At 41.2% G+C, this 26,144-nt stretch overlaps 1 protein-coding gene and 1 non-coding gene across 2 annotated transcripts in view; one reads left to right on the top strand and one right to left on the bottom strand.

Moving 5' to 3' along the window:
- Tprg1 (tumor protein p63 regulated 1) overlaps positions 1 to 26,144 on the top strand; it is a 106,377-nt gene that overhangs the window by 25,363 nt on the left and 54,870 nt on the right. Inside the window, exon 3 of the mRNA XM_041677741.1 lies at positions 20,161 to 20,337. Coding sequence (XP_041533675.1) covers positions 20,161 to 20,337 — 177 coding nt within the window. The remainder of the gene's footprint in view (positions 1 to 20,160; positions 20,338 to 26,144) is intronic.
- Positions 5,205 to 5,311, bottom strand: LOC121465194. Its single transcript, XR_005976625.1, has one exon. It is a non-coding gene; the product is annotated as a U6 spliceosomal RNA (small nuclear RNA).

Below are 26,144 nucleotides of genomic sequence, written 5' to 3' on the forward strand. Positions count from 1 at the left end.
GAGAATCCTAACTAACACAACCAAAATCCTCAAAATTTTGTTGTAATCTATTATAATGATCCCATCTTCATCTCAAGTTTATTAATCTGGGTCTTCTTTCTTGCAATTGGTTAGCTTGGCTAGCTGTTTGTGGATATCTTTTTGTTTGTTTATCAAGACAGCCTCACTGTGTAGCTATGGATGGACAGAGCCTGCTCTGTAGACCAGGGTATTCTTGAACATATAATGACCTGCCTGCTTCTGTCTCCAGAGTGCTGGGATTAAAGGTAAGGGCTACCACTCCCAGATGTCAATATATTTTATCTTTCCATAATATCAACTCTGTACTTCATTGGTTCTTTGAATTTTTCTCTTGATATTCATTTCATTAATTTCCACTCTGATATTTTTTATGGTATTTTACTATACATTCTTGTCCACTAACTTGTTTTTGTTATCTAAGACCTGGAAGTATATCTTTAAAACATTTCTGATTTTTTAATGTAAACACATATGCATAAACTTCCTTCTTATGACTACCTTGGCCATATCAAAAGGTTCTGGCAAATTTTATTTTCATTTTCATTTAATTCTAGGAATTTTAAATTTTATTTCTTGTTTTTTAATTCATTGATCATTAAGAAATATACTTTTAGTGGTTTCTTTGCTCGGAACAGAGTCTCACTGTGTGGTCCTGTCTGAGCTTGAGCTTGTGTCGGTTCATTTGCCTCTACTTCCTGGGTACTGGGATTACAGGCAGATGCCAGCGCACTTGGACATAGCATACTATTTTATCTCTATTCATTAAAGTAAATTCTATAATTTTTCTTGCTCTTTATTTTATTATTATTTTACAAGATATAAGAAAATATCTTTTCTTTGTTTTTGTCAGAACTTGCTTATGGCCTAAAATCAGGTCTATTTTGTAGAATGTCCATGGGTTACTGAGAATATTCTATAATTGCCCATTAGAAAATTTTGACATATGGTATAATTTAATTTTGGTGATTATTTGTTGAATTTTTTATTTGGCGATATGTATTTTTAGTTGTCTTCTTACCATAATGAAATATCGTGGGAAAAAGAACTTAAAAAAGGAAGAGTTTATTCTGACCCAGCTTGAGGGTATCGTCCATCATGGTGGGGAGGTCATGGTGGCAGGAGGAGAGAACAATGGATACTTGTTCTCAGGTGAGCAGCTGAAAGAATGCTACCGCCCATGGTTTGCATAGATTATTCAACCTCAATGAATCTAATACCTGTAATTCTTCAGTGACACACCCAGAAACTAGTTTCTATGGTAACTCTAAATCCCATAAATTGACAATCAATATTAACTGCCACACTATATATTTACTGACTAAAATACTGAAATTCTCCCACTTTTGGAGAGAAACTCAAAACAATTCCATTAAAACTGAGAACAAGACAAAGTCTGTCCACTCTCCCCAAATCTATTCAATACAGTATTTGAAATTCTATCTAGAGCAAGAAGACAACTGAAGGAGAACAAGAGATCCAAATTTGAAAAGCAGAAATCAAAGTATTTTTATTTGCCAATGATATGAAATATAAACAACCTTAAAATTTCTACCAGGGAACTCCTACACTTTTAGTTAACTGGCTGGTTTCATGAGTAACTAAAAAAAAGTAACTCTCCTATATACAAATGATAACAGACTGAGGAAGAAATCAGATGAACAACACCCTTCACAATAGCCACAAACAATATAAAACATCTAGGGATAACTCTAACCAAGCAAATGAAAGGCTTGTATGACAAAAGCTTCAAGGCTTTGGAAACAGAAATTGAAGATGATATCAGAAGATGGAAAGATCTCCTGTGCTCATGGATCAGTAGGATACACGTAATAAAAATGGTCATCCCATCAAAAGAAATGTACAGCTTCAACACAATCCTTACCAAAACTCCAATACAATTCTATATAGAATTTGAAATGACAGCACTCAACTTCATAAGGGAGAGGGGAGAGAAAGGAAGTAAGTGCCAGGGAATGTGAGGAGCTCTGTGAAATGCTGTATTCTAAACACAACATGGTCATTGCACTCATGAAATCACAACATCTATGGTTATTTCTACAAGACTTGTACAAGATCAAGCCAACCCAAATTACAGTCTACAATATGGAAGAACTCACAAAGTCCCACCCCTGACTGAAGACATAGACAATTGGTAACTGACAGAGGAAGAATCATTCTTTGGGGATGTAGCCACTAGTAGGTGGTCCATGCTCCAGTAGATGGCCTTGTACCCATATACATATGGGAGGCACTAAATGGATTTTGTGGTATTAAAAAAATTCAGTGATATTGTTTTAGTGTTTTTATTGCTGTGAAGAGACACCATGATAACAGCAACACTTTTTTTATTTCTCTCTTTTATTTTACATAAATTAGTCCATATCTACTTAGAACTTGGATTTTTTTTTAATTTTTGTTTTTAGTTGTTGAAAAAAAATTTTCCGCCTCCTCCCCATTTCTCATTTCCCTCCCCCTCCTCCCACACATTGCCTCCTCCCCCCACTCCCCTCCTCCTCTCCCCCTCCCACACACTCCATTCCCCCTCCCTCTTGAGAATGAAGAGCAGTCCAGATTCCCTGCCCTGCAGGAAGTCCAAGGTCCTCCCACTTCTATCCAGGTCCAGGAGGGTGAGCATCCAAACAGGCTAGGCTCCCACAAAGCCAGTTCATGTATTAGGATCGAAACCTAGTGCCATTGTCCTTGGCTTCTCATCAGCCTTCATTGTCCTCCATGTTCAGAAAGTTCGGTTTCATCCCATGCTTATTCAGTCCCAGTCCCGCTGGCCTTGATGAGCTCCCAATAGATCAGTTTTACTGTCACAGTGGGTGGGTGCACCCCTCGTGGTCCTGACTTCCTTGCTCATGTTCTCCCTCCTTCTGCTCCTCATTTGGATCTTAAGAGCTCAGTCCGGTGCTCCAATATGGGTCTCTGTCTCCATCTCGATCCATCGCCAGATGAAGGTTCTAAGGTGATATGCAAGATATTCATCAGTATGGCTATGGGATAGGGTCATTTCAGGTTCCCTCTCCTCAGTTGCCCAAGGCACTATCTGGGGACATCTCCCTGGACACCTGCGAGCCTCTCTAGAGTCAAGTCTCTTGCCAACCCTAAGGTGGCTCCCAATTAATTAGGATATATATTTCTCTGCTCCCGTGTCCACCCTTCCTTTATCCCAACCATCCCATTCCCCCAAGCTCCCCAATCCTCCCCTTCTCATGTTTCTCACCCCCAATACCCCTTAGCCCCATGCCACCTCACCCCCAAGTTCCCAGTTTTTGCCCGGCAATCTTGTCTACTTCCCATATCCAGGCAGATGACTATATGTTTTTCTTTGGGTTCACCTTCTTATTTAGCTTCTCTAGGATCACAAATTATATGCTCAATGTCCTTTATTTATGGCTAGAAACCAATTATAAGTGAGTACATCCCATGTTCATCTTTTTGGGTCTGGGATACCTCACTCAGGATAGTGTTTTCTATTTCCATCCATTTGCATGCAAAATTCACGAAGTCATTGTTTTTTACCGCTGAGTAGTACTCTAATATGTATATATTCCATACTTTCTTCATCCATTCTTCCATTGAAGGGCATCTAGGTTGTTTCCAGGTTCTGGCTATTACAAATAATGCTGGTATGAACATAGTTGAACAAATGCTTTTGTCATATGATAGGGCATCTCTTGGGTATATTCCCAAGAGTGGTATTACTGGATCTTGGGGTAGGTTGATCCCGAATTTCCTGAGAAATCGCCACACTGATTTCCAAAGTGGTTGCACAAGTTTGCATTCCTACCAGCAGTGGATTAGTGTGCCCCTTACTCCACAACCTCTCCAGCAAATGCTATCATTGATGTTTTTGATTTTAGCCATTCTGACAGGTGTAAGATGGTATCTCAAAGTTGTTTTAATTTGCATTTCCCTGATCGCCAAGGAGGTTGAGCATGACCTTAAGTGTCTTTTGGCCATTTGAATTTCTTCTGTCGAGAATTCTCTGTTCAGTTCAGTGCCCCATTTTTTTAATTGAGTTAATTAGCATTTTAAAGTCTAGTTTCTTGAGTTCTTTATATATTTTGGAGATCAGACCTTTGTCTGTTGCAGGGTTGGTGAATATCTTCTCTCAGTCAGTGGGTTGCCTTTTTGTCTTAGTGACAGTGTCCTTTGCTTTACAGAAGCTTCTCAGTTTCAGGAGGTCCCATTTATTCAATGTTGTCCTTAATGTCTGTGCTGCTGGGGACATAGGAAGTGATTTCCTGTGTCCATATGTTGTAGAGTACTTCCCTCTTTCTCTTCTATCAGGTTCAGTGTGTTCAGCCTGGTATTGAGGTCTTTAATCCATTTGGACTTGAGTTTTGTGCATGGCGATAGATATGGATCTATTTTCATTCTTCTACAGGTTGTCAACCAGTTCTGCCAGCACCATTTGTTGAAGATGCTTTCTTTCTTCCATTGAATACTTTTGGCTCCTTTATCAAAAATCAGGTGTTCATAGGTTTGTGGGTTAAAGTCAGGGTCTTCTACTCTATTCCATTGATCGACTTCTCTGTTTTTATGCCAATACCAAGCTGTTTTCAATACTGAAGCTCTGTAATAGAGTTTGAAGTCAGGGATGGTAATGCCTCCAGAAGTTCCTTTATTGTATAAGATTGTTTTGGCTATCCTGGGTTGTTTGTTTTTCCATATAAAGTTGATTAATGTCCTCTCAAGATCAGTGAAGAATTTTGATGGGATTTTAATGAGGATTGCATTGAATCTATAAATTGCCCTTGGTAGAATTGCCATTTTTACTATGTTGATCCTCCCAATCCAAGAGCAAGGGAGATCCTTCCATTTTCTGGTATCCTCCTCAATTTCTTTCTTCAAAGACTTAAAGTTCTTGTCAAATAGATCCTTCACTTCCTTGGTTAGAGTTACCCCAAGATATTTTATGCTATTTGTGGCTATCGTGAAAGGTGATGCTTCTCTGATTTCCCTCTCTGCTTCCTTATCATTTGTGTATAGGAGGGCAACTGATTTTTTGGAATTGATTTTGTATCCTGCTACGCTACTAAAGGTGTTTATCAGCTGTAGGAGTTCTTTGCTGGAGTTTTTGGGGTCGTTTATGTACACTATCATATCATCTGCAAATAATGAAAGTTTCACTTCTTCCTTTCCAATTCGAATCCCTTTGATCCCATTATGTTGTCAAAAATATGGAATGCTTCACGAATTTGCATGTCATCCTTGTGCAGGGGCCATGCTAATCTTCTCTGTATCGTTTTAATTTTAGTATATGTGCTGCCGAAGCGAGCACAACAGCAGCTCTTAAAAAGGAAAAAAAAAAATAGTTGGGATAGCTTTCAGTTTTAGAGGTTTAGTTCATTATCATCATGATGGAACATGGTAGCCTGCAGGTAGACAGGGTGCTAGAGAAAGAACCGAGAGTCCTACATATTAATCTACAGGCAACAGGAAGTGAACTGTGGCACTGGGAGTAGCTTAAGCATAGAAGAGCCAGCTTGAGCATAAGAGACCTCAAAGCCTACCCCAACCGTGACACTTCCTCCAATAAGACCCTAGATACTTCAACAAAATCATGCCTCCTAATAGTGTTACTTTTTTATGGGGGTCATTTTCTTTCAATCAACCATAGATATGAAGTTGGGAGACTGCTGTGTGTGAGGAGATCCAGAGGAAGATGAAGAGGAGAAGAGAGTAGATATGATCATATTTTATTTTATACATATATAAAATTCTCAAAGAATAAAAATAAACAAATGCATAACTTAAGAAGATAACATCAGGGTGTGGTGGTGCGTGCTTATAAGCTCAGAACTGCAGCCTTGCTGCTTTTTGTGGAGTTTCTTATCCATCTTGCAATTCTTTTTGAGGTTCCAAATTGACTTCCTTGCTGTATTTATCTTTTTATCTGAATACCCTTAATGCTACTGATAATTTTAAAAACTGGACTTCTGAATTTCTTTTTCCGGCACTTTAGCCGTGTCAGCACCTTTGGGTTTGATCATTGAGAAGGTATAATTTATGCTCTTTCAGAAGTCACTGCCTTGATTTCTCATATTCCTTGCTTTTCATCTGTGCTGTGTACTTCTGTTGGGGCAAATATGTCTTTTAGGATTGGTTTCCATTTTTTAATTCTTATTTTTATTAGGAAACCAAGCTTTCTTTTGGGTTTGTGATACCCCCGTATTTCCCTACACATAGAGAGGGAGAAGTGAGGTAGCAAAAACAGAAATAATTTGACAGTAAACCAGATACCAAATGTAGTAAAAAGGTACCCAGAAACATCAACTACATCTCTACTGAGGCTAAAAAATGGAAGAGGCTGGGGCATTATTAGGATGAACTAGGATTTTAAAATTCATTAAAGGTGATGTTTGCTTTCAGATTCACAAAGAAGCAGAGGAGTTCTTGGTGTCTCCAACTTGGGGTCTTTCAAGTCCATTTTTTTCTATTATAAACCTTTCAGTCCTTGGCTACCTGGTTGGACACAGGGAATAATCCCTGCCTGTGAGCCAAGGGAATGATTTACGCAAATGAGCTAATCTGTATGGAGCAGAATTCCTTCTCTTGAGGATTTGAGGGGGAGAGATTCAGGTCTGCACAGGAAGCAGCTGCAAGTTATAGGCAAGGTGGAACTAAAGAGGAACAAAAAAGAACCAATGCAACAGGATCACTCGATTCAAGAGGAAACAGACAAGGCCAAGAGAGGCACAGAGATTTAGACAGAGATTACGATTTCAAGAGTAGATCTGTCTACTCCCAGCTCCTGGGGCTCTCCGGGTCTCATGGGAGGTAGCTGCTCCCTAGTTCCTGTTCTTGGCTTTCAGTGGGATTCCCATGTTTTTATAGCATCTACTCTCCTTCTGGGTCTGACTGGGTAGGACTGTGATCTCTGTAGCCAGGGAGCCATAATTAATAGTCTACAGCAAGCAGATATCCTTTCCTTTTCAATAAAAGGAAAACCGTGGAGGAGATGAGATGTGTAGGTGTGTTCCGTTCTTCCCTCCTCCTGACCCCTCACCATGGGTCCTGTTCTTGGCTTCTGATCAAGCAAATTCCTTAAAGAGAACTCAGGAGAGAAGAGGATGCTCCTGGGGTTGGGCCTCTTATGCGCTCCTGGTGTGCCATAGATGGCTTGAATGATTTACCATCTATTTGTTAATTTTTGTGGGGGGAAGGAACGAGTGGCGTGTTCCAGATCCTTTTCTTTTCGTAGCTATTAAAATGCCGTTTTGGTGGTGGTAGCGTTGTAGGGAGAGCAAAGTTTCCTCCCAGTGTGGGAAACAGGAGGAAAAACACCTCGATGGAATATACACTGACTGGGATAGCCACCCGACGTGGTGAACCTGAACACGCTGTTGCCTTGGTCACATCATGCTAGGCCCTTGTCACTTTACTGAGGTGTGGTTCCTGAATCTGTAAAGTATTATATGACAGGCATGTAATGTGAAAATTGCTAATAAGTTTCGGAGAAATGGTGATTGTTTCTGTCCATGATCAGGTCTTTGCTTAAATGCTCTCCCCCTTCCTTGTGTCCTTTATGGCTCTCGCTGAAATACATCTCAGGGACTTGCAATACTCCACTGTGTGCTATTCTCACAGATCATCTCCAAACTCTTCTCTAAAATGTATTTTTATTTTATATGTACGAGTGTTTTGCCTTCATATATGTCTGTGTACCGCATGAATGATAGGCGCTCATGGAGACCTGAAGGTCAGGATTCCTGGAACTCAAGTTGTGAGCCATCATATGAGTGCCGGGAAATAAATGCATCTTCTACAAGGGCAGCTAGTACACTGTACTTCTGAGCCATCTTTTCAGTCTCTCCCCAGTCCCCCTTTCCAGCATTTTGTACCCTCCTCCATCTGCGACTCTTCCTGGAATGGAAGCACAGGAAGCCCCAGGTCCATTTGGTACATCACTGTAGTCCTAAGGCCTATAACTTTGCATTTGGGGATCGGTAAGGGTAAGAATTACTTCTGATTTAGTTTACTGGTATTGCTTCTTAAAAGAAATTCTTTGTTCCATGTAGTAGGAAGTTCAATTGCAAATCGATAGAAATCAAATTTTCTTGTGTGCCATAATCCTGAGCTGTTTGCTGCTTCGTGACTTCTGAGCTGTGCTCACGTCCGAGTTGACTTTTGGCTGGTCTGGTCAGGCTGTCTGAAGTGGATGGAGCACACACCCGCTTCCATCAACCCTCTTACTTATTATGTTCAAGCTGCTCGGCTCCTAACCTTTCAAAGCAACCCACAGTGGCCACCTTTAGTGGGAATTTCCCATATGGCTTATACTTGAATTCAGAACAACTTGAATGTGGCATCTAATATAATGAAAATAAAAGCAGCCACGCTAGACAAAGAGGCAAACATACAGAAGTTTGCCTTATGAGTATGGGATGAGCAAATACTCTTTTCCTATTTTTAGGAAGTTGAAAACAGGTATTTTGTGTATCTGAAAAGATTGACAGGCTTGAGACACTCTCTTTAAGCGAATTTGATTTGATCATTCACTAATTGGTTTGTTAATTCTGCACACGTTTCCGCGATTCTCAAGGGATTTGGAAATGGTTTCCTTCATTGTGATTGCATTGCTAGCCCACTACGATGAACTAATTCACGTGTGCTTTGCGTTTTATTACACTCTGTGTATGGAGTATTTCTTTTTTTCACACAGCCCTATAAGGCTCTTTGGTAATACGATAGTGCTATCTACATTTGAAGATGTGGAAATGGAGTCTCAGGAGGAAAAAGTAACTTTTGCCTGGTCTTAACCGCTGGCACGGAGCAGCGCTGCTCCTTTGACTCTGGGCCTGCGTGACAGAGAGATGGTTCCTCCTCAGGAACCTAGCACTTGAAGGGGAGCCAAAGAAAAAGAGCTTGAATTGTGGCTACAACCCGAGCTCCTACGAATCTTGACAAAATTTCTGCACAAATCACCTTCAGTGAACACAAGGAAAGAAAGAGATGTTTTAAGTCAGTGCCTTTGCACCAGGCTGGGCTGGGAGTGTGACCTGAAGCAGTAGGGCTCTTTCATCTTAGTTTTCCTGGTTTATGACAGCGAGGGACTAATTCTCTGGGTTGGACAAGAAATACTTGGAAATTCTCTGATGTGTTCCCACATAAAAGGTTATGGAAATGCACAAATCTTTCAATGCTGCCCAAAAGTCCCCCAGGACTCAGTTCAAAGAGCAGTGACCAGGCAGGCTGGACATTTTTAGCTATGACGGCAGTTCCTTGAGCAGGCCCGGGAAGTGTTTGGTTCACCAAAATGCCACAAATTCTCCTCCTGCATGGAGCTTCTTATTAAAAGGTTTTAGGCACCCAGACCCCATGTCCATTCTCCTGAATCAGACATTTTGTGAGTTATAGCTAGATTTTCTGAATGATTCCACCTCCAATTGTTTTCGTAATCTCTCTCTTTTTTCCTTTCGTTCTTCTTTTTTTGTTTTGCTTTTTGAGACTGGGTTTCTTTGTATTTTTGGAGCCTCTCCTGGAACTAGCTCTTGTAGACCAGGCTGACCCCAAACTCAAAGAGATCTGCCTGCCTTTGCCTCCCAAGTGCTGGGATTAAAGGCACGCACCACCACCACCTGACTCTTTTTTCTTTTTTTAAAAATTTACTGTGTATACAGTGTTCTGCCTGCATATCTGCCTACAGGCCAGACGAGGGCATCAAATCTCATTAGGGATGGGCGGGAGCCACCATATGGTTGCTGGGAATTGAACTCAGGACCTCTGAAAGAGCAGCCAGTGCTCTTAACCACTGAACCATCTCTCCAACCAGGTTTTGATAATCTCATATGCAACACATCTCTTCCGGCCAGCCATCCTGCATCATGTTCTGTATTTGGAGGCATGCTGTTCGTTCTGCCTAAACTTGATAATTCTATGTCTAGTTAGATCTCTGGATCATCCTTCAAGACATTCTTCAAACACAATTCACATTAAGTTTTGACTTTCTAGATGGCTTCAGGACCTTTCTCTGACAGAGGGGCTAATTACAAGCATTGGCTGGGCCGGTGAGATGGCTTAGCTGGTAACGCTGACCGTCACGAAGGTTTGTTTTCAACCTGTGTTTATCCCTGGAACCCAGATGGGTGGGGGAGGAAGAAATGATCCCACAAGGTGTTCTCTCACATCCATCCATGGGCCATGGCGTGTGCGCACTCATTCGTGCATACAACACATGTTACTCTCCCTCTTTATGCTGAGGTTCCTCAACTGTGACAGTGTGGGGCTCTGACCTTCCTCACAGAGCTGATGAAGGTCTAAAGGGTGCAATCCCCGTGAAGCTCACAAAGCAAAATGTATAAAAAAGGAGCATCAGGCAATGGTAACTGTTAACCAGGTATCAATTGCCCGTTGTGTAAGTCTCCATCTCATTTATTGCTCTAAGTAACAATGTGCTTGTATTTCCTTCTTTAGATTATAAGCTTCTTAGAGGGCAGGGAGCATGGTAGAAGCCTTCTTAGCTCAATAAGAGGACCATTATACAGACCTACCCAGGCACTCAGTAACCACTGCTGACTTAATGGAGAAATTTAAGGTCATTCCTCAATGAATGGTGGTTTGGTAGTGTGGCGAGCTCAAGAACTCATTACACACATGCTGGGTAAATGCTGGTTATGTCTCTTGCAAGTTAGCATCCTGCCTTTGCTAGTTTAACCTAACAGAACGCTATATAAAGGATGGGTGGCAGAGCAGACATTTATTCCTTAGCCTTAGAGACTCAAAACCTAAGCTCATCACGCCGGCTGCTTGGGTTAACTTGCTTGTTATTAACTTGCTTGCAGGCCTTGTTTGTGGCCAACAGAAGCTGCTTCTCAGTGTGTGCCTGTGCTGAGAAAGGAAGCCAGTGTCTTTCCTTCATGTGAGGTGTTCACTCTACCGAAGGAGCTGTCCTCTAAGGAGCTGTCCTCTCTTGTTCTCACCTAAACCTAACTGCCTTCCAAGGCTCTACTCCAATGGTGTCAATGTTGGGGACTAGGGCTTCAACACATGGACGGATTCTAATAGGCAGCACAAAACACTTTATCGTGCCTCAGTTTACTTCTCTCTACTTGCAAGGGTTGTCTGGTGAAGACAATCATAGCATCTGACGGTGTATGATTATGTTTCTAGGTCTTTTCTGTGTGTGTGTGTGTGTGTGTGTGTGTGTGTGTGTGTGTGTGCATGTGTGTGTGTGAGAAAGAGAGGGAGGGTATGTGTGTATGCATGCCTGTTGAAGCTAGACTTGTTACTCAGGTGCCATTCATTCACTGACTTTTGAGACAGGGACTCTCTCAGGCCTGAACCCTTCCAATAGACCGGGCTGTCTGGACAGCAGACTGTCAGAACCCTGTGGGTCTGACTGTCTCTGCCCCAGCATGTCTTCACAATCCCATGTCACCACACACAGCATTTTCTTTAAATGTGGGTTTTGGGTCTTGAACTTGGATCTTTGTGCTTGCAAGGGAACAGTTAACCAACTGAGATACCTCTCTTTCCCTTCCTATCTGTTTTTCACCCGCATCCCCCATCTGCCCAATGTTAGGTGCATGTTAAAAAACACTCAAGAAATAAATTCTCCTGAGTTTTTTTTTTCCCTCCTTCACCTTACAAAATGTCATCCAGACTTCTCAGCTTGTGCTTTCCCAGCACTGAGATCTTTGCCAGGCTGTAGAAAATGGCATGCTTGAAGAGAACCTTCTGCCAGGGCAAGGAAGAGATGCCAGAGACTCTTTATCCCCAGCCCTGTGGGCCACGGGCAGGGAACCACAGGACCACAGTTTGCCCCTGTGGGATCCGAGTTGCCTTCATTCAGCCACATCTTGCTGTCGGGCACCGTGCAATTCTTTCTTGTTTGTGTTCTTCCTCACAACATGGAGCTGTGGGTATGCCAGGGCGGAAGAGCTTCTCTGCATTCCTAATAAGGAGCATAGAGCCTGGTACATGGCTGGTGCCACAGGTTATGGGGAAAAACAAATGAATTACAAGCAGCCAGGTTTAGAGACCCGGGAATAAGAAAGGTTTGTGCTATTGGATTTTTATTAGAAACCGTGTTTGTTTTGAAGATCTCCCATTTCAAACAAACCGGAGTGGCTTAGAGAAATACTAACCAAAGGATTGAAAGAAATGTATCTGGATCAACATTTATAAGACTTCACTTAACTCGGGGCAGGGGGATACTTTGCTCTAATGCTATGTAGTTTTCAACAGTTTGTGTTTAAACAACAAACCCAAATTGGATTCTCTTCAGGCTCTAGAACCCTGTGGCTGCTCAAGGAATGTGTGTGGAATGAATGATTCCGTGTTTTCCTCCTAGACCACTAACTCTGGGAAAACGTCTGTACTGAGTGATAGATATGAATGGGTCTCTCTCTCTCTCTCTCTCTCTCTCTCTCTCTCTCTCACACACACACACACACACACAGACACACACACACACAAACACGACACCCCCCTCACACACACACAGAGGAGAGAGAGGGGAGAGAGAAAGAGAGAGAGAGAGAGAGAGAGAGAGAGAGAGAGAGAGAGCATTAGTAGAAAATTCTTTTAGGAAGATCACTTACAAATGACAAATTGATCTCTTTGTCTCACAAAAACAACTGAAGTATCACTGGACTCAGGTCTGGGCTGCAGGAAGGGTGCCTGGGATGATCAAATTTACTGGATAAAGGGAAATGGGACCTGGTAATTTGTAGGATTAGTATAGCCGGTCATTGCTAGTTCGCTGTTGCCCTCTGCTGGTGAGTCTTGTTATCTCGGGGAAGCTGGAGTTCTCCGTGACTCTCTTCCCTGGAGCATAGGCTCCTCCAATCTATCAGCAGAGACAGGATGCTGATGTGGAGGGATGCTGATGCTGAGGTAAGGGTACCAGGCACGACTGTGTCTCACACCAGGAGACAGGTGGTGGGTTTCTGTTCTTTCACCATGCCTTCTCCTTGTTTGTTGAGGCCTTGGTGGGTACAGCACAGAGACCCAGGTGTAAATGAGGTGTTGATTCTGCACCAGAGGAACCTCCAGTCCATATGTGAGGTGAGTCCAACACAGAAATAAACCATACTACAGAGACTGTGGCTAGGGCCACGGGATAGATACTGAAAGTGGCTTTGTTGTTCTTTGACAAAATGGCTCATCCACTTGGAGAATAAGGGTCCATGCAACATAAACTGGGAACCTGAAGGATCGTTTGCGTTTTCCATCTTTTAATTTAATTTTGAATTTTTTATTTTATTTGAAAATTATTTGAGGGTTTCATAAAGGCGCACACTGTGTTTACTTCATTTCCATCCCAGCCCCCTCCAATTCCTTCTCTTTTCCCTCCCTCCCTCCCTCCCTCCCTCCCTCCCTCCCTCCATTTCAAATTAATGACCTCTTTAGATGTGTGTGTAGAGAGGAGGTGGAGGATAATGGAAGCCTGTCAATGCTGTCCTAATCTGCATGTGTTTAGGCTGACCACTTTGGATTAGGATCTCCTCTCTGGGGAAAAGGAACAGTTTCTTCCCCCTTCGGTGGCCATTCTGTGGCTCTTCATCAAGGTGTGAAGCCTTGTTCAATTTCCCTCCTTCATATTGGTCCCTCTACTGCTGTGGTCCTTGCCGGCCTTATGAGAGCAGGTGGGTTGTTCAGAGTTCATGGAAGTAGCCTTTCTGTCCTGTCCAGAAAATATGATTATATTACAGTCACCTCAGCCCTCAGTTTCACTCATCACCTCCTCCCTAACTCCTCCTCCCCTGTGTAGACCTTCCTCCCTTCCTTTCTTCTTCCCTCTTTTACCTCCCTCCTTCCCTCCCTCCCTCCTCCCCAGTTAAGACCCCCTGCAGTTTTCCCATCCTCCTTTGTAGTACTGGGTCCTGTTTCCCCCTCTCTATGGCTCCCTCCTCTAGTGGTCCCTTTTCTCTTTCCTGGCTTCCATGGTTTCTCAGCACCGAGGATGCAGAGCCAGGGGTCACAATCAACAGAGAATATGTGGTGTTTGTCTCTCTGGGTGTGGGTTACCTCATCAATATAATATTTTCTAAGTCCACCTGTTTACCTAGAATTTTAGATTTTTTTTAATATCAGAATAGAAGCTCCTATGTGTATATACCAGGTTTTAATTATCCATCCATTGGTTAATGGACGTCTAGGCTGCTTCCATTTCTTGGGGATGCAGCTGCAGTGAGCATGGCTGAGCGAGTATATGTGGAGTCTGGTGGCGCATCCTTTGGGTAGGTGCCAAGGAGTGGTATAGCTGGACCGTATGAGGGAGCTGCTTTTAGCTTTTTGAGAAGTCTTCCCACTGATTTCCATAGTAGCTGCACCACTTCGCAATATGCTGTCAGCTTTATTTCCCTAATCTTGGCTACTCTGTCTGGCTTGAGAGGAAATCTCTAACCAGGAACCAGTGTGCTTAAAAATTAGGCTTCCCCAACCCGATTTCCAGATAGAAAATCCTGAAACCAAAAGCTCTTCAGCACAACGGATGCATTCAGTTGCCTGCAGAAGAGGTCCGTGGAGCGGGGAGACTCTTTGTCAGCTGAACTTCTCCAGAAGGTCAAAAGCCAGAGCACACACAACTCTTAGAACACCACAAAACAAACAACCCAATTTCAAAATGGGTTATAGATCTGAACAAAAAGCTCTCGAAGGAAATACAAATGGCTAAGAAATACCTTTGAAAAACTGTTTAGCCATTTTAGCAATCAGAGAAATGCAAATTTTCTCTAATTTTAAAAGTAGTTATTTTGAACAAGGAAGACAACCAACTGCCATTACACTGTTCATTTTGCATGTATGAGGGCCCAGGTCTGTATCCCCAGAATCCCTGTGAAAACTGGGCGCTATTGTGGGTACCTATAATCTTAGCACTGGGGAGGGAGAGACAGAAGAACCCTGAGGAACCTGACTAGTCAGTCTTGCCAATCTATGAGCTACAGTTTCAATGAAAGGCTCTGTCTCAAAAATAAGTTGGAGAAGCAATGGGGGGGCTCCTGACTTTGACCTCTGAACTCCACATGCAAGTGCGTATATTTGTATATGCTCATGCCACACAGACATGCATACTCATATCTATCTGTCTGTCTGTCTAGTTTATGTTTATATGCACACATATATTTATCTATACAAGTGTGTATGTGCATATATATGCACTCTCTCTTTCTCTCTCTCTCTATCTATATATATATCTATATATATCTGCCTTGCCATGAACACATATATATTCTTTTTATATATGTGCACCTATGTATATATGCTTATATGAACACATATTACATGTGTATATATGTGTATATGTGTTCATATAAACAAATATAAATAAATTGAGTGCCAGTAGGTAGAAGCATACAGAAAAAGAAAAAAAAACAATTTTGAAATTTCACCACTCCAGAATAATAATGAATGTTAAAGTTTTGATGCATGAAGTGCTTTGCCTTTACATTTTATTCTTTCTTATTATTATGGCATGAGCATTCCCCCCAAACATACTTTTTTTAATGATCTAGTTTATGGGGGGAGGGAATATTTCAATTTGTTGAAAATTATGATCAGAATCCCTAGACAGTAGGAATAACATGAGCATCAGGTCAAGATGGATGAGATATAGATCATGCAATCATTAAAAGAACAATAATATTTCATCTGGGATAAAGGAAATAGATGTGCTGTGCCAGTGCACAATTAAAGAGACTAGAGGTGTTCACAGAGGCCAGGCTGTGCTGCAGTAAGCAGGGATGGAGCTCAAGCCTTCTGTAGGCATCACCTAGGCATCTGTAGGCATTACATAGGCATCTGTAGGCATCACCTATGCATCTGTAGGCATCACCTACGCATCTGTAGGCATCACCTACGCATCTGTAGGCATTACATAGGCACCTGTAGGCATTACATAGGCACCTGTAGGCATTACATAGGCATCTGTAGGCATCACCTAGGCATCTGTAGGCATTACATAGGCGAAGGAGCTAAGAAACATTGCCTGAAAAGGGACCAACATGAACAAAATTTCTTAGAGCAGATGGAGTACAAAACCAAACAAACTAAAACCTGAGCAAAAAACGGAAAAACAACAACAGAATCAGACAAAGGAGAATAGAGTCCATATTCTGGGCCTGAAATGAAGCCACTGGGGCCTGACCCTCAAGGCAGGGTTAAATTTCAATTTTTCATTTTCTACCAGGCATAGTGGCACATACTTATCAGCCAGAACTTGGGATGCCAAGGCAAAGTGTCCTCAAATGTTTGTACTACTTAATAAGTTTGAGGCCGACTTGGGCTACAGAGTAGAATTTGTCTCAAAAACAAACAAAGAAACAGGCCAATACGCAAACCAAACCAAAAAGCTCCCAAACAAACAAAACCAAAACATTAAAAAATAAAAAAAAACACCTCCAAACTTTCTAGTTTCTTTTGTTATTTGTTCTAAGACCAAAACATTAAAAAATAAAAAAAAACACCTCCAAACTTTCTAGTTTCTTTTGTTATTTGTTCTAAGAGCTACTGAGAAAACCTACTAAAGCTTTTTAAGTCAGGGTGAGTAATGGTGGATTGATTTTCTTACATAACAAACCAAATCAAACCATCTGAACAAAAATACACAAAAGACAAATGGACAAACAAACCAAAAGCAAAGCCCAGGACAGAACCTGCCCTCAGTGAAGTAGGGTGCAGAGGTCAGCAGGAAGAGCAAGAGAAGGTAAAGCAGGCCTAGGTGGCCACTGTGGGACAATGATCTTTTATCCTGTCACTGCTATTATTTTTAATACAATGCTGATTATCCAGTAGCCAGACAGGAAGTATAGGCATGGCAATGAGAATTATGGGAAGAGGAAAGTTTCAGTCTGCAGTTGTGACAAAGGAAGCCACATACCAAGCAAGCAAGATGTGACTGCCTCGCCAAAAAAGGCACCAAGCCCTGTGGCTAACACAGACAAGAATTATGGGCTAATATAAGTTATAAGAGTTAATAAAAAGCCTGAGCTAATGGGCCAATCAGTTTATAATTAATGTAGACCTCTGTGTATTTCTTTGGGACTGAACCACTGCAGGACCTGGCAGGACAGAAACCTCGGTCAACAAAATCTATGCCTAGATTGGACATCTCAATATTCATTTCAGGACCGTGTACCTATGTGTAACATACCCAGTGTACCATTTTAGTTTATGTATCTTTAAAACAGGAGTGATGACGTTTAGTCTAAAGGGTTAGATTTTGTGAAGTGAAGGAGAGCATTGATGTCCCAGGCCTCAGTAATGTCCCTGGCTGCAGCAGAGCTGTGTGGTTGTTACTCCTTTTCCTGTGTTTGTTATTACTGCCCTCCAGCCTTCAAGGGCATTTGTCTCAGGACTATGTGGTTCAAATGCCTACCTAAGTTCTACAAAAAATGAAGATATGATTGAAGTCCAAATAAACACCACCACCTAGGAGCTGGAGCTGGAGCTGGTGGTCAGAGCTTTTTATAGGCCTGCGTGTTTACTTGGATTCAGGCATCCCGACATGTAAATTATGCAGAGTCTGTGTCACAGCAAAGCACTCTGTGTTCCTAAAAAGAATCCTCTTTTTTTTTTCCCCCGGAATCCTTTACCTTTAAAATAAATCTCATTATGGAGTGCTGACATTTTCAGTGAAACCATTCAACCCAAAGCTGCAGGGTTTTTTTTTTTCTCAGACTTTAAACAAGTCTGGTTTATTAGACAGCCATGTATAACATACTGCTAAGTAGACATGATCTATTTTGAGAAGTTTACGCAGATAACTGATAGGACACCTCAGTCTTTGCATCTTCCTAAGACAGACGGTGTTAAGCCAACTATCAAGAATCATCTCTTGGGGGAGTAGGAGTTGAAGGCTGCTGTTTAGAGTGGGTGGGAACCACAGAATCCTGACTTCGGTAAGTCTGCTTGGATTCAAGGCTTCTTCTTTGCACCATCTGTAACTCTGACTTAACTTTCTAGCACAATGGCCATTGTGCACTGGGGCTCCAGCCAATGCTCAGCTTCTCAGCCCACTCCTCCTGGGTTTCCCTTTCTTTTTTATCTTGTCTCCAGTTTCCTCTTTCATTCCTCTCCAGTTCCTCCTCCCATGGATGTAACTTCATTTTTTCTTGCCCGTCTTTAGACCACAAAGAAGGTGACATATATATTCTGTTGCCCAAAGCCCCTTAGTGACCTAAGTCCACACCATTAATAAGCACTGAGAAGTTTAGAACCCCAATGAAGTCATTTCCCATACTCCTCCCCCAGAATAATGAGGTAGGTATTGTATCCATTTCACAGACAAGTTACTTAAGCCAAAAGTTTATAGCTCTAATTGTAAAAGATTACTAAGTGATAGAATTCATCTTTCCATTCATAACAGTCATCTCCTCAAAGGACCCCTTGACATCTGTTTATTTTCTCAGACACATGTTTTTATTTCATAGACACACACACTAATCCTAACCTTAACCACTTCCTTATACATTTTTGTACAAATAGGGCTGATGGTCCATACTTACTTGAACCACAACACCTTCTACAGGCAGTATTTATTCTTTATGGCCAGTGTCCTTATGGTACTTGCTGCTGAACACTGTACATTATTCCTTCTTAGAACCTATGTAGATTAAAGAAATCAAACAATAAAATTAGCCAGACTCAAAGATGATACAACTTGATAAACTTGAATACAGTTGAAATTGCCACTCAGAATGGAAGCCATGGGGCTTCACATTGGATTTTATACTTTTAATCTCAAATATACTTATGTAATTACAATAAAATTACATTTAATCATAATCATGTAATAAAATACAATGCGTTTGTAAAATGCTTTAATAAATTAAAAATAAATTATGTAGATATAGGCAGGAAGAGAAAGGGTTAAGCTGCTTCTAGACAACCCAATAAGGTGACAGGTTTATAAAGTAGCTTAAGAAACCCACAAATTTGAACCACAGCTAGGACACCAAATATTTTCTCTGCTGTAAGATGACTCTGGGCAAAGTCCAGGTCGTATAGAGATGGGTAGTTTGTCTTAGGAGCCTAGGTTAAGGGGAAACTGCGCAGTAAAGTGAAGGGAGCAAAGTCATTCACATTTCAAGAACTACACCATGGTTTCTGCTCGGGAAATGGCTGGGGACAGGAAGTCCATAACACTCCACCACTAGATTGATTACATGTGCTCAGAACTCAGACAGGAATTGGTCACAAAACAAACAATGTCAGTTGTTTACTGAAAAGCATACACTAAATTCTAATAAGTCGTAAAGTTTTAAAATAAATTTATCTTTATATATGTGCTTATTTTGACAGCATGCATGTATGTGCATCATGTATATATCTGGTGCTCATGAAGGTCAGAAGAGGGTGGACTCACAGATGACTGTGGCTCACCATGTTGGTGCTGGGAATCAAATTCCAGATCCTCTGGAAGAGTAACCAGTGATCTTAACAGCTGAGCCATCTCTCTGGCCCCATAAGTCATAAAGTCTTAACTGCTATACTGACAAGAACTGCAGAATATGATCACTCCCTCTTAAAAAGAAAACACTATTGTATTTCCTTTCAAAATTCTTAATTCACAGTCAAAATATTCCCTGTGTGCTCCCAAAGGCTCTCTCACTTTGGGAGTGAGTCAAATCAGTGAGCACTTTCCAAGTGTCTGTTGCTCAGTTGCTTGGCTATCTATCCCCAGTTGGATGTGATGTGATGAGCTTAGGTCATGGTAGTCTGCATCTAAGTCTCTGCTTCCTCTCCACATAGCAAATGATTCCTGGAGATCAGTGTAAGCTAGTTGGCCGTGAGAGGACTTTGTGGTGTAGCTTGCGTTAGGACAATGACATTCCTGGTATCCTTGAAAGAGGACTGACTGCTCCATGAAGGTTTCCAGGAGAGCTGGGAGGGTGTGACGTACAAATATTGGTTGGAGGACACGATGATACAGATTTTGGTTTCCTCAAATGGGTTTGTCTAATGGGGAGCCATCTTGAGCTCCATGGTCATACGATGTTTCTTTCCCTGGCTTCTTTATTCTTCTCCCATCTCTTACACCTGGGATAGATTGACAGACAATAAGTGGCGGTAGGTATTTCTCAGCCCCCACTTTTGTGCAGTGCTTGATGTTTTAGTGAATGGTGTTGTTTCTATTCGAGAGGTCATGTAATTGTTTCTTTCACCCTGTGTTTGTTCCTACAGGATTGATCATTGGAATAACGAGAAGGAGAAGATCCTGATGCTCACAGACAAGACCCTCCTGATCTGCAAATATGACTTCATCATGCTTAGCTGTGTGCAGACACAGCAGATTCCTCTGAGTGCCATCTGTCGTGTCTACCTGGGCAAGTTCGTCTTCCCAGGGATGTCTTTGGACAAGTGAGTATGATGTCTTGCACCTGAAGACGCTATGAAGCCAGACAGATATATGCAGAGAAATCAATTATGTGGTCAATTGCTTGAAAAGCAGAGGAGAAGGGAAGTCCTACCATTAAGCTCATCAAAGCATCAAGTTAGCATCTATTCTATATTAAGCACCAGAGATGTGATTTTATAAGCAGATTGGTAATTTAGAATGAGAACCTAAGTAAATAGTTAGATGTAGTTAAGGAGGGAGACCTATGGGAATATAGAGAAAAAAGTTTCTACTCAATTCATAAGGCAATTAGAGGAGATTTCCCCGTAGAAGCACTTGAGCTAGTATTTGGATAGGAGCTACTAAGGCAAGCAGTATTCCAAGCAGGAGGAACAGCATAGCCCGAAAGAGTAAGGCATGATCAGGGCATATGGTTGTCTATATGGTTGGTAACTCAAGTTGTTCTGTAAAACCAGATGGACAGAGCTCACCAAAGTCAGTGCCCCACCATAGACAAATGCCCACTGGGTAAACTATAAATGTTAATGCAAGAGGGCATCCTTTGCTACTTAATCTCACTAACAGTGTGTGTAATAAAACTTTCTTACTTTGACAATAAACTGGTGTAGATGAGAGACATTCTTAAATCATATAGAACTTATCTACAAGATGGTTAAACTAGTTCTCAGCTTGCCATCAATATAAATTTTTGGTTATTAATTTCAAAATCATTATTATTCTTCCAGTCATCCTCAGACTTTTAATGACCCACATTATTTATTGCCCAGAGAGATAGACACACATGGAATTTATTAAACAAAAGAAGGGGAGATGCTGTGGTCCCCAGGATTCTACAGTGAGAATGCAGCTGACAAAATAACCAGGCTAACCCACGGGAATCACATTCAGCGGGGGAACCCATTTGTAGAGCACCCTCAGATCCCATTAGCTAGTCCCACGTGCTGGAAGCATCCTGTCTGAACCCTGAGGCTGGTACTCCGGGGTCTCTGATAAACTAGGTTTTTTTTTTAAAAAAAAAAATTATTGTTTTGTTTAATTTGCATTACAAGAATGCGAAGAGAGCAATTTTCTGTAAAATTCCTCTTTTTTTGACCAGAGCAAGCATTTGTCCTTTTGGATTTGTTAGAGATGAACCAGCTAAAATTCTCCCCATCATTTATTCGGTATCCCACCTTTTCCTACTGGTTTGACATGCACCTGCGTCATGTATTACCTTCCTCACACATATCTGGGTATTTCCACAGTTTTTATTCCATGCCGCTCACCCAAGCACAGTGCAGTTCCAATTGTTCTGCGGAACTCTGTGCTGACATGTGTGAGGTACAGTAGTCTGTCACTTGTCACTCTGGGGTTGTCACCATTTAACATGTGCCTTGTGCTGTCCTCGGACAGTAAGTTAAGAGATATTCTATTCTTTATCTTTTAAAATATTTTGTTTATGTGTGATTGGATGTTTGATAGCATTAACATGGGAAATCTTGGCATCACTAGGTGGAATAATTTCTGAAAATTATTTGGAATAGTATATAATTATGCTTTCTTTGATTTACTTTAATTTTAGTGAACTGTGTTTTCTAACAAATTTCTTAAGCATATTGGGCTGGTTGGGTTTGACGTTATAAAGTTATTAACAGTATTCCTCATTTCCCTAGTGTGTTAGTAACGTCTTCACTTCTCGCTAAGGGCGATCTGTGCCCTCTGGGTTTCCTGCTCATCTATTAATTTAGATTTAAAGAGATATGCCCTTTGTTCCCTCTGCCCTTCCCTATTGCCTGATTGTTATTTACTGAATTCTGCTCTTTTCTCTACAATTTATTTCACCCGTCTATTTGGGGTTTGCTTTTCCTCTTCCACAGCTGCTTAAAGAAGAAAGCAAGGTTATCATGTAAGACCTGCCTTGTTTTCTACTGTGAGTACTCACAGTGATACTTGCAACTATTGTTTTTCATGCCTCACATAAATTGAAATGTGTTGTCTTTCTAGTTTCATTCTGCGATATTTTCTAATTATTTTTCTTGTGATTTCTTCCTGAATCCATAAATACTTTGCAAGCTGTAACTCCTATTATCTGATTTTTTTCTAAATATCTGTATATTACTGAAATTTCATTCAGAGAACCTATATCTTTAAATTAAAAATATTATTTTACTTTATAAATATTTTATTTGCATGTACATTGTGTACCACGCACCTGCCAGATGCTCGTGGAGGCCAGAAGAGGGCAGCAGATCCCCTGGATCTGGAGTCTCAGACTAGTGTGGGTTGCCATATGGGTGCTGGAAATCAAAGCCGTGTCCTCTGTAAGGGCAGCCAGTTACCTTAGCCACTGACCCATCTCTCGTGCCTCAGGAACTCATGTCCTTTACTTAAGACCTTATGAATATGCTGAGATTTATTTCATGAACTAAACTGCTATCTATCTTCAAGATGGTACCAATTTTATGTTTAAGTTGACTGAAACATGACTTAGGCTAATGTATTTGATAATGTTAATTTAGCGGTCTGCACTGTAACTGAATTGTATCCAGCTTTACCATGGTTGCCCATTAATCAGTTTTATGGCAGTCGTGATGAAGTACCTTCAAAAACCAGTTCAAAGGACAGAAGGATTCACGTTGGCCAATAGTTCCAGACAATTCAATCCAAGTTCTCTTGGACCTATATGACTGAGCATCTGTCAGCGTTGGGGAGCAGGTGGAGGACATAGTTCATGAGGAGCAGGAGTCAGAAAGAGAGAAAGCCAGTGATTGAGGGCGGATCCTCATTAGGACTCTTCCTCCAACTAGCCCCACCTCCTAAGCTAGTGCCACTCTCTAGGAATCAAGTATTTAATACATGAGCTTTTGGGACATTTCAGACACACACAAAAATACATCTAAGAGAAGTGAAGTATTAAAAGTTGTCATTGTGTAACTTAGTTCTTTCATTAGTTTTGCCATTTTTGCTTAATTTTTGGCTATGTTTTATATATATATATATATCCCTGATAAGATGATCTTTGTTTCCTTATTCAGTTTTCCTCTTTAAAATATTTTCTTAAAAAATAGTTAAATTTGTATGTGTCTGTATGAATAATTTACTTTCATTATTTTTATTTTATTTATTTATTTATTTATTTATTTATGTTTTAGTTTTTTGAGACAGGGTTTCTCTGTTGCTATGGAGCCTGCCCTGGAACTAAGTCTGTAGGCCAGGCTGGCTGGCATTGAACTCACAGAGATCCGCCTGCTTCTGCCTTCCAAGCGCTGGGATTAAAGGTGTGTGCCACCACAGCCTGGCCATTATTTTTTTTACATGAGTTTTCTTTTTTGTTTTTTAAGTATGAGTTTATGTGTATCATGAACCTCTAAGTACCTCAGGGGGCCAGAAGAGGGTATCCGATCCCTTGGAACTAGAGTTAGAAAAGGTAGTGAGCCACCTGATATGGGTGCTGGCAACTGAACCTGGATCTTCTGTGAGAGGGGTAAGTGGTCTTATACACCAAACCACCTCCCAGGCTTCTCAGTGTTCCTCTATCTTTGGCAATACCTGGTGTTCTAAAGATTGGTTTGAAATCTGATATTATTTCAGCATCTCCTCTGTTTTGATTCTTACATTTCCCCACTAGAACATCCCTTTCCACCCTTCGCCTCTACTGACTAGCCCACTGTATTTCCTGTAGCAGTTCCATAGATCACACAGTTAAACCAGTCCAGCCATGGCTGCCTTTTAACTGCAACGGTTACTCATGTCTGTGCTTTTGATGTGACTGGCTGCCTGCTGCTTGCTCCCTATTTTTTTCTTTTATTTTGGTTCCTTTGTTCCTTTTTTTTTGCTTATATTTTGATTAAATATTTGTCCTATTCAGATTTTAGTCCATCCATTGGCTTTCGTCTATAGTATGTGTTTTGGTTGCTTTCGGTGGAGTTCATCAGCCTAGCGTTATCGGTGGCTTGGAAAGGGGAATTATTACTTCTAGGAAGCTGTTTTGCCTCCTGTAGAGCCTTCAGCAGTATTCCTGGACACATCTCTACCTACCGCCATCTACTAGTGATCACTCAGGGTTTTTCTATAGCTTTGCCTTTTCCAGAATGCCACACACTTAGAAGCTACGTAATAGACTTTCCAGATTGGTGCCTTTGACTCAGAAATATTTATTTTAGATTACTCTGTGTGTTTCATGGCTTAATGAATCTTTGAGTAAGAGTGTATACACACTTACTTGCTCTATTATCCTTAATTTACCGGATATTTCACATTCAAACAGCTAGTTTTTTTTCATTCACAAATATTTGAAAATGATGCTTTTGTTTTCTGAGGTACAAATCTGATACATGATACTTAGACACACAGTCATGGTATTTATATTTATTCTCTTTGCCTATTTATTTAGTAAATTTTTTTGTCTACTTGATCCATCCATTATGGGCTGGAAGAGAAGGACTACATTTTCCTGTTAGCAGGTTGATGATTTTACTTTTTATCAGTTTACATTATGAATATGGATAATGTACTCTTCAATCTACAGACTCAGTGGGATCTTTCCTAATTTATGTGTGGAGTCTGTGTCTCTTTCTGCTGTTGACTGGCTTCAGCCATAACTGAATACCATATTCTATTGTTTGTGTTCACTTCTTGTGCAACGTCGAGTTTTAATACGTTTTGCTTATGTAAGCATTATTACTTTAATGGTTATTTTCTTGAGTAATGCTTCAACTTGACATTCTCTCTTAATTTACACTAAACCCCCAATTGGAAAGCCCAGAGACCTCCACGTATTTCCTCAAGTTTTCCATCCTTTGTCCCCTTAGTTTTACCAAACAATTTTCCTTTTATGGAATAGTTTATTCACTCTCCCACGGAGCATCCAATTATTACCATCGGGAACTGATGTAACTCCAGGCCTCCTAAATAACCTGTGCGGGTGTATCCAGCATTGTGTCCTGCGGTTAGAGTGAGAGAGGCTGAGCCAGCTGCCTGTAGCTGTGCACCAGAGGTCAGCATCTGCCTGGAAGGGGCTCTTGAGTGAGTACTGTTAAGAGTTTTAGCAGGGACTTCTACATCAGAGCGCTGGATTGGGAACACAGCTCGGGGTTCAATCCCCAGTTTTCCAGCTGGTAACTTTATTTTCTTATTTTTTTAATAGTCATTCTGCTTCATTAACAGCCTTAGTGTTAGGTTCTAATGACAGGACAGAGATATGTACTTTGTAATATGCCCCACAGTTATCAAGTGTTCGCAAGCTCTGATTTTCTTCAAGATTAAAGCTTTTGTTAACATGGATCTCAGTAGAATAATTTGATCGTTATCTTTGCTTCCAACCGAGTTGAACTTTCTCAGGTATTAAGTCACTGTTATTAGGTCAGAAGTGAGGCTACAGCAGGCAGAGTAGGAGGCAAGGATGAACCAGTGGCTAAAGAGCAAGACAAATGGATGCCTGAGAAAGTCCGGGTAGAGTTCAGTGAGCTCCCGCCTTAAAGGAAACGACAGCTAAGAACTCTGGAGGAATACCTATACTTCCTGGCTGCAGGTGCTAACACTGTTTGTCAAGTATGGTCTCCTTTGTAATAGTCCACTCTCAACAATCAGGAGTAAGCAAGGCTGGCCGCATTTTCTAGATAAGAAAAATGGGAGGTTCTGGGGTCTAGACACCATCAGCTATTGCCTATTATAGTTGGGCCTCTAATCCTATTCCCTTTACCTTTTTTTTTAAATTCCCCCTTCTCTTTAATGTCTTTTACTCCCTTCCTCTCCCCTTCTCTCTTCCCTCCTCTCTTCCCCTGCCATCTCCTCCCCTTCTCTCCTGTTTCCTCCTTTCCCTTGCCCCCCT

This window comes from Microtus oregoni, unplaced genomic scaffold (assembly GCF_018167655.1).
Source record: "Microtus oregoni isolate MIOR12 unplaced genomic scaffold, Mior012 000029F_ref0000214, whole genome shotgun sequence".
In the NCBI taxonomy this organism is placed as follows: Eukaryota; Metazoa; Chordata; class Mammalia; order Rodentia; family Cricetidae; genus Microtus; species Microtus oregoni.